This window comes from Passer montanus, unplaced genomic scaffold (genome assembly GCF_014805655.1).
Source record: "Passer montanus isolate IOZ18808 unplaced genomic scaffold, ASM1480565v1 scaffold8, whole genome shotgun sequence".
NCBI lineage: Eukaryota > Metazoa > Chordata > Aves > Passeriformes > Passeridae > Passer > Passer montanus.
Window position 1 is genome coordinate 13,358,002 of NW_024373256.1, and position 13,520 is coordinate 13,371,521.

Consider the following 13,520-nt stretch of genomic DNA (forward strand, 5'->3'; position numbering starts at 1 on the left):
GAAAACTTTCAACAAGCATCAGTCATCTCTGCAAAAACAGGGATGGAATAAAGACCTGCTTATTCTTCTGTACTGTATCATCCCCCTGAAATGAAATTCATTTAGGATTTATCACAGCAGTTGGACAGAAACAGCTCCAACCAGCACTATTATAACCTGAGAAAATGCTGCACACATCTCTGGGAAGTCAAAGCAACATCTGCTTCAACAGATGGTGGGTGAGGGTCTCAGAAGCTACAAAGGGGATTTATTCTGGAGCCAAAAAGAATTAACTTCTTTTTCTCTGTTTGGTTTACTGCTAATTAAGAAACTAATTATTTTGGCTTTTCAAAACCACTGGCCTTAGTGCTTTCTTGGGACACATCTGGGTTCTGCTTTTTTGAAAAGAGCAGCTTGACCACAGAGTATGGCAGGTCTGAACATTTCACCTCAGACCCTTCAAACTCAAGCTGATCAGACTTGTTCAGTTCAGGACTGCACTGCCCTACAACTGCAGCCACAACTTCAGTCCCTGCTTTTAGGGTTTGCTGTGTTTTGTTGGGGTTTTTTCCCCAGGTTAAGACCACACCTTAGCAGTAGATTTTTAGAATGAGCAGCAGTGGCTTCCAATTATGTTCTCCAGTCCAAGAAAAATATTTCCTTGTATGGTGCTAGATACTGGCATATCTACCCAGCACTGCAGACTGATCTCAGTGTTCAAGGTGTAATTCTACCCAGCACTGCAGACTGATCTCAGTGTTCAAGGTGTAATTCAAGCACAGTCCCAAGCAGCCACAGGGCTCTTTTGTCATGCTGTGAAAAACTGTGCCTTAATTGTGGTGTAGAACTCTGCATTTTGTACAGCTACAAATGTGTTGTGTTAAACTCTTCCACCAAACACCAGCTGTTGACTGGGAGAAGACACATTTCCAGTAATACCACAGGGAATGGACCTCCACAGGGAAGTGCTACACAGAGCAAGTACTGAACTAGGACTGGAAGGGAGAGGGAAAATCTTGTGCTGTGGAAGCAAAAAGAGAAGGAAGATAGTAAAGATGTGGGAGAAGATTGAAGTATACAAGCTTTTACACTTTATCACAATTCCACTGAAGTCAGAACATTTGAGGTGTTAAAAAAAACAACAAAAGCACAGAAAATCCCACTTAAAAAAAAAAAAAAAAAACAGGAGAGTGACAGCTAAAAAATTCACATAATGACAGATGTGCGCTAAAATTGCATCTGAGCCAGAGGGGAGAAAAAAGCATGAAAACTCTCCTTATTGACATCATATATTCTTATTTCTTACTAGAATACATTGTTTCACGTCTGCCCTGGTGCAAGAACTCAGCAGAGAGTGGCCGAGTGCCTTTATTTTTCAGCATGACTGGTTTGACAGGAATGTACACTTCAGCACTGTCCTTTCTTTTGGCTGAGAGAACTTGCACTGGCTTCACTTCTGCAAGATAAAAAGGAAAAATAAATAACAAACTTTAAAGCTATGTGTAAGCAGCCAGCCCAGGAAAATTTATTGGATTTTAAATGCTAAAGTTTTGCCACTTTAATTATGTTGGCATAGTAAAAAGTGATAATTTCCATCCCTTTCACTGGCACTGTTCTGTTGATGCAGAAGCACATATGGATGGCTGGCACTAACTCAAACAAAATAAAAATAGTATTATAATGTACCAAGATATCTCATCTCTGACAGATATTTACCTGCATTACTGTCAAGAAAAGCAAAAATAAAAAAGAAGTCCTGAGTTATTTGTTAACACAGTTATACCAAAGTAAATTCTTAAAATACAGACACAAATGTTATCTTGTTTAGAAGTTTCAGAGGTGGGGAGAGTTTTCTAGAATAGCTCATAGAAGTACTTCTTCACTTTCTGGTTTGGGAATTATTAATGCCTCTATTGTTTCCATCACAGCTCTGAAATTTGTCTCTGGACAAAAAGTCCTGCACCCTCCCAGAGATTTTGTTCTCACTGTGCTTCCACCCCTTGTTCCTGTCTCTTCTTCTGCCCCTCTCCCCATTCACACTCCACTCACATCCATGATAATGAAAGGAACACCCCTCTACTTAATTCATTCCAAGACTGTTCCTCTGAATTTATGCAATTAACTACAGATTAGGGAAAGAAAAAAAGAAAAGGAAGCAGTAAAATAAACAAAACCAAAAAACCAAAACCAATTACTGTACCCAAAATGAGCAGAGAGGGAATTTTGAGAAATACTGAAGGTAGGCTTAGGTCTGGTTTCTGCCTGAACTCTTCACCCTTTTTTAAATTCATCTTTGAGACATAATGACTGGCTGTGGGTTTGGACACTGAGGTCTCCAAAGGAAACAGAAAGAGACAAAAAGAAGTGGCTCATGTCAATCACCAGGGATGAACAGCACACACTGGGACAGGTACCCAGCACCCAGGATGTGAAATAAAGGTGAGACTGGGAAGACTTGGCTGCCTGAATTTCTGCAAAAATAGTTCCAAAATATATCTAAAAACATGGTAATTCCTTGAGAAATCTCACAGACAGTCTGAGACAATCTCAGTTCAAGTGTCTAGAGGTGCTGATGCAGGTGCAGTAAGCAGGTCTGTATCTTTGGATTTGCCAAAAAATTCCTAATGAAGTACAAGAGGATGCAAGTGTCCCAAATCAGGAGATCAAAACAACAGGTTTGCTGAAGGGCATGAGAACTTGGGAGGATATGGAGTACCTCCTAATTATCAACCTTGAAAGTAATTCCCTCAAAGAATGATTATTGTAAAGAAGAATTGTGGAAGACACAGACTTACTGCTTTGATCCTGGTTGAACTCCAGCACAGCTGGGGCACCAGAATCAAGGCCAGAGCATCTCCCAGCATCCTGATGTTCAGAACCTTCCTTCTGCAGTGCCCCACTGCTATCCAGCTGAAGGCCTTCAAAGCCTGTAATTGCTTCCTCAGTGGGAGATGGGTCTGAAAACACATCCTCTTCAACAGAGTCATAATCATCACTAAGGGAGTCTTCTTCCATCCTCTCCTCTTCCACACTGTGCTGCAAGCTGCTTCTCAATTCCTGCTACAATATAAACACATCTGTCAGAAAAGCTCAAACTCGTATTTTAGAATAAACCAGAGTGGCTGCCAGTTCCTCTCCAGGAAAAAGAAAAATCTTCAGAGGAATTCAGAGCCATGATGCAGCTAAAAATATTCCCATTCCTATGTCATGTCTGGCCTCCTTTGACGAGGGCTTGTAAAGAAAAATCATCCTAAAACTCCTGTGCTCCTTCTCATCAGTATCCAGCATGAACACTCTGTAGGCCAAGGAGTTTTTATGTGCAAAACCAATTTTTAGGAATAAGTTACAAAAAGCAAGTGAGAGGGAGAGCAAAGGCATATATTTGTGCAGTCTCACAGTTGTGCCTTGCTGTTTGAAGAGTAGCTGCAATCCAGAATTTCCAAATGCCTTCACAAGACTGTCAAGCTCATGCAGCAGCAACTCCTTTTTAAGCACATGATAGATGATAATAGTCCTGCCTTGTACACATCTGTACTTCAAAAACCAGCAGAAAAAGAGTTGGGCTCTAATGGGCTAAGCTCCCAGCTTGCACTGAGTTTTTTGAAGTGGACACACTGTAATGGGATTTTATGCAAAAAATAACCTATTTTTTGGTTAATAGGCAGAAAAAACTGCCCTGCCTTTCTCATCACACACCACAAACAGCACAGATGATGCTGGAGAGCAGAGTGCTTTCATGAATGCAAAAGGAAAAGACCTTGCATCTCTTAAATGCTTTCCCCCCACCCGGCTTTGTTGGTATTAGAGTTTTGAGATAAATATAGGTAAGCAAACTGTATAAAATGAAAACCTGAAGCTACCTTAGGTACAAATGGACTGTGACAGTCTATATTCAGTTTGCAATGAAAGCTTCAAGCTCCTACAGATTACACTCGTTAGGAAATCCATGTTGACAGAAATATATTACAAAGAACAGACAAAGTCAGGCTCAAAAGAGGGTTTATAAGCAACCTGAGCCTTGAGATCAAGCATGTCTTTAAAACAGTCAAAACTAATATTTCCAGCTCTTTGACAGGAAATTGTACAAGCTTTCTTTTCCTTTGAAAACTCTGCATCTGCAACCTCTGCAAAAACACATTATAGCCTCAGTAAAATCAAAATTATTTCCATCTTGACTAAAAAGAAAAGTGGGGGGTTGTTTTGAAATTATTAGCTTCCTATTAAAGCCACAAAAAATATATAAATATCCATCAGTGTAAACAAGTTTGTAGAGCAAAAAATAATCATCGATGCAAGAGCAACATAGGAGTGAGAGAAAAATGCAAGCTAGGAAAATATGCTTGGGAATTTTGTCTGATGTCAGTGGTAAGATCTGTTTAACAGTTTCATATTTAGATGCTACTCCATTACCCAGAAAAGCTTTATTTATGTCATTAATTGCTCAGACAGAAAAAACGTTCATAAATTTTTGTTCATTGATTAGTTTTCTTTCACATTTGTGAAGTGTGCTAGAACAAACTGCAATTAGTGATCAAATGGAAGGCTGCACAGTCAATACAACAACAATCCTTGATGCAAATCAACTGCATTGATTAGAACATTTTCAAATAGTCTGATTTTTGTTAGGTAAAACAATGATATGCAACAATTTTAGAATCATTATTTAAAGACTACCCTAAAGGCACCAAAAGCTGTTGTTTCAGCTTTCTCTAACCTGACACGCAGGAGTGATGTTCACTTGCACAACAATTAAGTGAACTGAAAGAGGCTCCTCGCAGGAAATACCTCAATTCAGCCCAACAGAGACAATATTCCACCTCCTAAAAATAAGGTTTAGCATTTTGTCGTGTTGCTGATTGAGACTTGATTTTCAAGAAGCTTTTCTTTTTTTTTTCCTTCTTTTTGTCACATCTCATCAAAGCAAAATTCTCTAATGAAGACACCACTATGAGAGGTTTGGGTGTTCCAGATGAAGCTGATCCCTGAGCACAATCACATTTCAAATGATACTGCCATGAACAACAGAAGGCAGCTGCACCTGTACCTGGGAGAGAGGACCATCATCATCATCATCACTGCTGCTCTCCACACTCAAGCTTTCATAAGGTTCAAAATCTTCAGAGTACTGCAGAGATGGTTTAATGTAGAGTTTACCCCCTCCTTCTGTCTTAATTGCCACAGTTTTCTGTCAAAAGAAGTGTTCAAAGAAATCAGATTCCTTCTGTGTATCAGCAGTACTAAAAGAGTAACCATCACACTTTAAATAACAACAGCCTGATCAAGCACTGCTTTTCCCCTCTGTTCCACACAAGGTTTCTGTCCTCCCTGAGCTCATCTTTGGGCCCCTGAGTTATGGTTTAACAGCCCTGGTCCAACTCCCCATGTGCTGCTGCTGAGCCCAGAGTGGCAGTGATGTTAAACCTTGCTCTCTGCTGTTCCTACTCTCCTCTAGCATTTTCTAAGTGCCAGGGGCAGAGATGTCCCAGAAGGAATATTCTAAGGCCACTTGGGTGAATTCTTTCATTGAGTCCATCTTTCTCCCTCACAGCAGCCCTTAGCACAACCCAAGTTTGACAGGTTTGGCCAGGAATTGCTGGGTCCTCTAGACATCCAAAAAATCCCCATGGAAAATCACTGGGAAAGGAAACTGCTATCTGGTACAACCTCCTTCTCACTCTGTGGTTGCACTTTTCCTTAGCTAAATAACTCCAGTTATTCATAAGAATATAATAACTCCTATCCTCCCATCCAACTGGATAAAAGACTTAAGGAATCATCCTAAGCTAGTCCCAAGTAGCAATCAGGTTTTAGTACAGAGCCACACATCTGGCAAATTCAGCAAAGAAGTCCTGACAGGCCATAATGGAAGCTGAGAAAATGAATTCAACTAAGCAGTAAGAGTGGTAAATAAAGTAATGAAGCCTTAAAGCTTGAATGTGAAGTATTTTCTGAAAGAAAAGAAAACCTGCACAGCACAAACACTTATCCACAATGCCAAAGTCCTCTGATCCCATCACTCAAGCACAGACTGGACATCCAGCCAGGCCAATGGCTAATCAAGTAGTGTAATTACTTGGGTGACATGTCTCCATTGTTCTGAATTCACATTTATTCTTCTAATTAAGTCCTTGGCAGGTTAATTCAGATCCTTCTTAAGACTAAAAGAAAATAGGTTTCTCTTCTGAGATTTCTCTGGTGAACCAACAACTGATGGCTGGAGCTGATGGCTCCAAATTTCTTATAGATAGGATATGTTTATTTACATGCATTTCCCTCTCTTATAATCTACAAGAATTTATCATAAATTACAACTCAAATTATTCAAATTACATTTCTTTATCCCTCAATCTTGTTGCAGGGTGGAGAACAGCAGTAACAGGCAGGGATGTCTCTCCAAAATGAGTTTCCCCATCCTTTGCACTAGATCAATTCCCTAGGGTGCCACCAGAGCTATCCAGCAGCAGCTACTCTGCTGGAGGACACATTGAGCCACTCATGTCCAGGCTACAAAAGCTTCTGTGATGAATGTCACTGAAGCCAAACCCTTTCAATGAGATTTGCTTCCTTAGGCTTCCAAGCAGACACAAATCTGAGCAGGGTAGCATTTCATGTTGTCAGGACCCAGCCCAAGCCACTCAGAGAGCCCCAGCTGCCCACTCTGTACCACTTACAAACAATTTCCCCTAAATTTATTCACAACCTAAGAATCAAAGCACCATTTCTTCCACCTGCCCCATACCTGAAGCCAATTCCTGCGTTGTATCTTGCTTGTGGCAGTCTGAGGGCTGTGGTCTGGCAGCCCACTCTCTTCTAGCTGGGCTGCTTCTTCAGCAGGGACACACAAGGATTAGAAGAGAGGAGAGAGAAAGCAGAAATATTACATTAGACAATAAATAGACACCTTTGTTTGTGGATTTTTGGGTTTTTGTTTTCCCCTCAGCTGAGGACAGAAAAGTAAATCTGACACATAAATGGAATCAACAGCTGCAAAGATATCCCACATCAGATCCTGGCCAGTTCTATAGCAGGAGTTTTGAACATCTTCAGGGACAATCATCAAGTGGTTTTAAGAGAATAAATTCTTTTAAGATACAATAGCTTAACAGCAGGGGAAGCCCCACTTTTTTTTATATGAAAATATAGAAATACATTCCAGAACAGGGGTACACATCATTCTGACTCCCAGCTGGGTAGAAGGTAACCTGTCTGAGGAAGCTGACTGAGCCCAGAACCCAGCTACCAAAGGCAGACTGACAGACAGGCTTCTGGTGAACAACAGGTGATATGCTGGGTTTACAAAGGAATTGTGTGTATTTACTCTCAAAATCAAGGAAACATAAAACATTGGCAGATTAAACAGAAGGTACTGGATATTTAACATACTGTGCACAGAAGGATTCTTCATGTATAAGCCATAAATGAAGGACAAACAACCATTATTCTTCCTTTCTAAGGCAAGGAAGAGTTGGTTCAGGAACTTCTGCAGACAATCTCTGTATAGTTAAGGAGAACTAAGGGTCTCTGTGCTGGAAAGGGCCCCAACTTAGAGTGGAGCAATGGATTTTTGAGAAGATGCTTTGATTGAGAGCAAGAGACAAACAACTTGCAGGTCACATCAGTGTCCTCAATGGAACAAAGGCATCACCAACACTCTCAGTAGCATCCTAAATAAAGGCATCTCATTTCCTATGGCCAAGACAGATTTACAGCTTCCATTTCTTCTCAGTGGAGAAAAACAGCTGATGCAAAACCTTTTTTCTTTAAGCCATAATTTAATGGTCACCCTAAGGCTGCAGGAACTGGCACTACCAATAAAAGAAGCTATTGTCCTACAAAGGTCATAGAATCACAGAAAGATTTCATTTGGAAGGAACCTCTGGGGCTCACCAATTCCAGCTTTCCACTCAAAGCAGGGTTTACTTCAGAATTAAATCAGGTTGTTCATTACAGCTCTCAATACCATATTTTCTTTTCTGGGGGTTGGACAACCCTACATGCAGTGATCTTTTCAGAGAACTGATATGGCAAGTTTAGATTGTGGGAAAACATAAAAGATTCCTTTTAGTTATGGCCCTTGGCCAATCTGGTTCACCAGGAGACTGCACAAAAGCTGGTCCAAGCAGACAGGAGGGAACAGGCCCGGGGCAGGGCCATGCTGGGGGAAGTGTTTGCTTCTTTGGAGTGATCACAGCATTGCAGGATGTTGTTCTACTGCTCCAGCACAAAGTATGTCTCTGTCTGTATCTTCCCTGCCCAAAACAGGACTAAACAACAGAGGGGGAAGGGAATGGACTGCTCCAAGGAAGAGAACCAGCCCTTCCAACCAGAGCTCCTGCTACTCCAACAGGCTATTCCCAAGGAACACCAGAAATCCTTTGAGCCAGCTTTGGTGCTGATTGCTCTGCTGCATTGGCTCTGCTGGCACTGAACTGCCTTCAGCTTACACTGTGAGAAGTGTGGCTGGATTCAGTCACTGCTTTGGGAGAGAACTGGAAGCACCTTGCCCTTGCACTCTCTGAGAATCCATCTCTTCAAAGCAACTGCCCAGAAGCCCCTCAAGTGTGCTGCAAATGTGAGTAGGAAAGGGGGAGATGGCAGGACTCATGCTACCACTGCTGAGGACTTCATCCTCAGAACTGCTTGAGTGGCTGAAGAGACTCTTTATCAGTTATGGAGTGACAGGACAAGAGGGAATGGCTTTACACTGACAGAGAGCAGGGTTTGACTGGATATTAGAAAAAAATGGTTCCCTGTGAGGGTGATGAGGCCCTGGCACAGGCTGCCCAGAGAAGCTGTGGCTGCCCCTGGATCCCTGGAGTTGTTCCAGGCCAGGCTGGACAGGGGATGGAGCAATCTGGGATAGTGGAAGATGCCCCTGCTGTGGGACCTTTGTAGGACAATAGCTGGAACAAGATGGGCTTTAAGGTCCCTCCCAGTTCTGTGATTCCATGATTCTACTTAGTGATGGATGTAGTGGTCATAGTTTGACATGGATTCAAACTATGGTCCCTCTAAGCCAGGAAGAACCATCATTGAAATCCCAGGCAGAGGCTGATGCAGCTGAGCGAGTCATCTGTGCAACAAACATTAGTTTGGAACAAAAATATCCTTCCCAAGGGATGGATGGGATGTGAATACCAACCAGTACCTGTTTGGGCACACAGAACAGTTCCACTGGTGTCACTCCCTCAGACATTTGAGCTGTCAATGCCTATTTAACTAGGCAAGGACTAAGTATATCCTCAAAATACTAATTCTAATCCAAGGAGAACCCCACATCACCCTCAAGACACATATCACCCCACAGACACTCACTGAACAACAAACAGAGTTGTGAAGCAATGTGTGGGTTATAGACCCAAAGAAATGCCAGCACACCTAGAGCCCAGCTTCAATACCCTCCAACCCATCATTTCCTTTAATTCATTACCAATCCTAAGCATCAAAACTTTATCAATCACTATTATCAGTAATTACTCCTAGGGAACACAAAGAAAACAGTCCTGACAAACAGATTTATGATGACACTTTCAGGAACCAGAAAGAGGAATTTATGCCTGTTCTGGATTATTAAGTACCACCCATTCCTAATTTTTCAGTGAAGACTAATCCTATAGATGGATGCTTTAGAAGTAATAAATGATGCAATAACTCCTATGGGAGATGGATGGAGAAGAAAATTCAGTGCTGTATCTCAGCTAGGAATCATTCCTGTAAGTAAAATCATATTCAATCACTGAGAAGAAATACCTTGAAATGAAAGAGACCACAAAATTGCTAAGGTAGAACTCCCAGGCAAGAAGCTCATACAGACCAGCAGTGACTCCCATTCTGGACTCCAGTGGTAAAACCAAATGGAAGAGGAAAAATGACAGGATGATGGTTCAATTGGTATTTTCACTGCAGCTTCATGTGCTTAAAACAACACCACTGGAGTTAAACAGCAAAACACTGAGTTATCTTCTGCAGAGCTGGTGCTACAATCTTTGATAGATGGAGTTGAGGAAAGGAACAGAGACTGCAACTGGAGTCTTCAGAGATGCCTAAGACAGGTATTCTACCTTGACTGAAGCAATTGGCTTTAAGGGACCATAGAAATAAAGAATTTTAGTTAAGCTGAGACATAACACCTGCACAGCAGAACTTTAAGAGGAAATTTCTTTGACAGGAGTTCCACTAGAGCTGCTGCCACAACATCCCTTCACAATTTTTGGAGCAAAAAGTCCAAGATGTTGATTTACACCCTCCTTAGCTACCTGAAGATGTATCAGCCCTGTGTGACAGATTTCCACCACTTCCCAAAACATGACCATTTTTACATCATTGCACACAAGGCTTCACTTTCACAGAGAGCAGTGGAGCCAGGTGACAAGCTGATTCCTCATCACCATCCCACACAGCCTGCAGGAAATTATACAAGCTGAACACACCTAAGCCTGCAAACAAGCAGAATGTGCCCAGTGTAGCAGGAAAACAAATTAAGGAGATGAAGTTAGAGCCACGGTTGGAACAGTTATTGCAAGAAAAGTTTGTTTCCGGTATTGTTGAGATTAATAAACTTTCAATCAATAAATTATCACAGCAGGTAACTTTTTTAACTCTTTGTCTTCATTTTAGGTGAAAATGAAGCTTGAGCAGGCTATCACACATTAAAATAACACTCTGAGATAGGTTGTAGCAAGTGTGAACATAACTGACTAAGGCTGGTAAACTGCTTTACACAGGGATTTAGTAAAATCAACTTTCTTTTCATTATGCTAAATAGATTAGAAGGCCAGTAAGCTCATACTTTATACTTTCATGCATGCAAAATTATTCCTGTCACTGCACTGCTCTCAATGACAGACAGACTTAAATTAGAAACGAAATACCCATTTTTCCATAAAGTCAGCTAATCACTGGGGAAAAAATGGTTGATTTTCTTCACTTCAAATATTTAAATAAAGATTAGCTATCTTTTTAAGACAACTATTATAGCTTAAATGTAATTTATGAGCTTAATGAAGCTATTACTGGATATAATTTGATTACAGTCTATGTCATCAAATGTCATTTGTCCTCAGGAGACCAGGCTTGGATAACACTGAAGTCCATCAGATCTTAAATCCTCTTAATGGTGTTATGTGTCAAAGGTATACCATTATTTCCCCCTGACAATTTATATACATTTCTAATCTTCTACTTTTAGTTAGAGCTGTTTAACAAATGAAGAGGCAGGGAAGTTAAATGTTGGAATTAAAGAGGGATCAAGTGAAAAATGGGTAGGGTGTTGCAGAGACTATTCCTTACACACAAGCAGCTTAAGCACTCTGATTTCCATGGAATTTCATCCCACCAGGCTCCAGAGGTGCTGTCCCTGGGTGCCAGTGACCTCTCTGCCTGAGTGCCAGCTCTGGTGCAGCTCTGCCAGGCTGCCAGGGCACTCACCCTTTGTCCTGGTGGGTCTGAGCCTGTTCCTCAGGCAGCTGTGTGGGGTGATTTTCCTGGGGTACTTTCTCAGCTCAGAGTTAGCTCCATTCACATACAGAGAAAATCCTTTTTCCAACTGCTCCAGTCTGATTTGCACGGGATCTTTTCTTTTTAACCGCTCCTGCAGCCTGAAAGAGAAAGGCCAATAATTCATCCTTGCACAGTGCATACACAGATGGTCAGATCTTCAATAAATACAATAACACACCATGTCACAAAGCTGAAAAATATGTTCCCAGTTCAAGGAACTCTTTCAGAATACATCTTCCAGGGTCTGTTCCTGTTCTGCAATGTGTCTATGAGCACCCACACACTGTGACAGATGAAGTTTGACCAAGCTTTTCCTTTCTGAGTTTTTTTCCATGTTATTTCTTACTTCACATTATCTTCTCCATTTGGTATTTTGCATATTTAACCTTTCTTCTTAAGAATTTTAAAGAATTTCACTTAGAATTTCAAAAAGCTTAAAAATTGTTGGCATTTTTTCAAGAAGAGAAATTATTATTTGTGTTTTGAAACTGGAGGTAGAAAGCCCCCAGCCAACACTGCAGTTAGAGATAGCAGAAAATTAAATGCTGGTTAAAATAATATTAAATTAATGCTCTTCCATGGACTCAGTTTCAGCTGCTCTCCCTCTTCCAACTCTCATTTTCTCTCCTCTCACCATGGGTTATAGCCAGTCCATGCTAATTCCTTTGGTGAGGTGACATGCAGGCCAGGAGGCTGGCATCACGTGGGTGACAATTGGTGAACTCCCCTGCACCAGCTGGTTTCCCTCTGACTCCAGGATGGGTCAATCCACAGGCCAAAGTCCCCCACGTGTCTGGGCTGGGACACAAGCCACCTTTTCCCAAGAGCATGTCCCCAGCAGTCAGAATTAGAGCTCTGATGCCAAGGGTGCATGTTGGTTTAACCATTAAATAAACTGGTTTTATCCTTTTCTAAAACTGCTTTAGGATACTGTATAGGAAAGAAACCTGTGGTCACAGAGATTGGCTGGTTTTTTAACATAATTGTGGCCTTCAAGGTCTTTTTACCAAACCAGTTTGTTATATAATTTTATTAGAAATTTCTTGTGTTAAAGGAAGGAGTCCAGCAAGAAAGTTTTGTAGACTACTCTAAATTAAGCCATGAAGTTCACCCATCCAGGGTATAGTGACAGGAACACATGAACAAAGAGGAAAAGAAATGTTTGAAACCTGTCTGAAAAACACTGGAGTTTGCAAAGGCAACCTGGCTGTTCTTATTTCCCACTTTTTTGTATTTCTGACAACATAACAACTGTGCCTCTTAACTACATCCTCACAGTGTGAGCTGCCAGTTACTTCTGAACCTACAACCTCTTGCTCTATAAACAAAAATCTTCCCTGTCACTGTGGAAAAAGTAATTATTGTATTAATAAATGTATTTATATTTTAAATGCTGAAGAAACATTGTCATCTCCCCTGGAATATATAAGAACTTTTAGCAAGCAAAGGGAAGAAGAGAGAAACACCTGAATGTTTTAAGGCACAGCAGGTCAGACTTTGCATCACAGCTGCTGATATTTGATACAACACAACAAATATTTCATACCCCAAAGTGGAAACAAATGTGAATATTACCGGTTTCTCTGCTGAAGGGATATTAAATATTCGTCATGTTTTTCATCAAAGTCAGTCACCATGTCTTAACATAAACCTGAAATGAGAATATAATGGTCACACTGAATGATTTATTACGGAGTACCACTGGTTTTGCACCCTCAATAGATGAGAAGGCTATAAACTGAAAAACATTCTTTCTTCAACCACGCATAAAGCTGTCAGGGCTGTAAATAAAGCTCCGGAAGAACAGAGGAAACTGTAGTTGTTTTACTTATTTTTCAAAACCCTTCACAATCTACAGAAGAACCAAAAAAACCCTAAAAGTTTAGGTTATGTCATATGCCATGACGAGTTTATAATGCCAGACCTGGCAAGCAAGACAACCCTGGGGCACAGCTGAAGAGTTGTGCCCAGAGCCCACTGTGGAAGGAATTCTCTGAGCTGCTACTACTCATTAGGTCAGTTCATCCTACAGCTTGCAGTTC

General features: G+C 41.1%; 1 protein-coding gene across 1 annotated transcript in view; it reads right to left on the bottom strand.

Annotated features, from left to right (window-relative positions):
* Positions 1-13,520, bottom strand: part of LOC120513345 (katanin interacting protein) — a 56,744-nt gene that overhangs the window by 42,212 nt on the left and 1,012 nt on the right. Inside the window, exons 3-8 of the mRNA XM_039732683.1 lie at positions 13,054-13,129; positions 11,407-11,576; positions 6,719-6,804; positions 5,024-5,164; positions 2,775-3,039; positions 1,286-1,435 (exon numbers count right to left, since the gene is read on the bottom strand). Coding sequence (XP_039588617.1) covers positions 1,286-1,435; positions 2,775-3,039; positions 5,024-5,164; positions 6,719-6,804; positions 11,407-11,576; positions 13,054-13,115 — 874 coding nt within the window. The 5' untranslated portion in view covers positions 13,116-13,129. The remainder of the gene's footprint in view (positions 1-1,285; positions 1,436-2,774; positions 3,040-5,023; positions 5,165-6,718; positions 6,805-11,406; positions 11,577-13,053; positions 13,130-13,520) is intronic.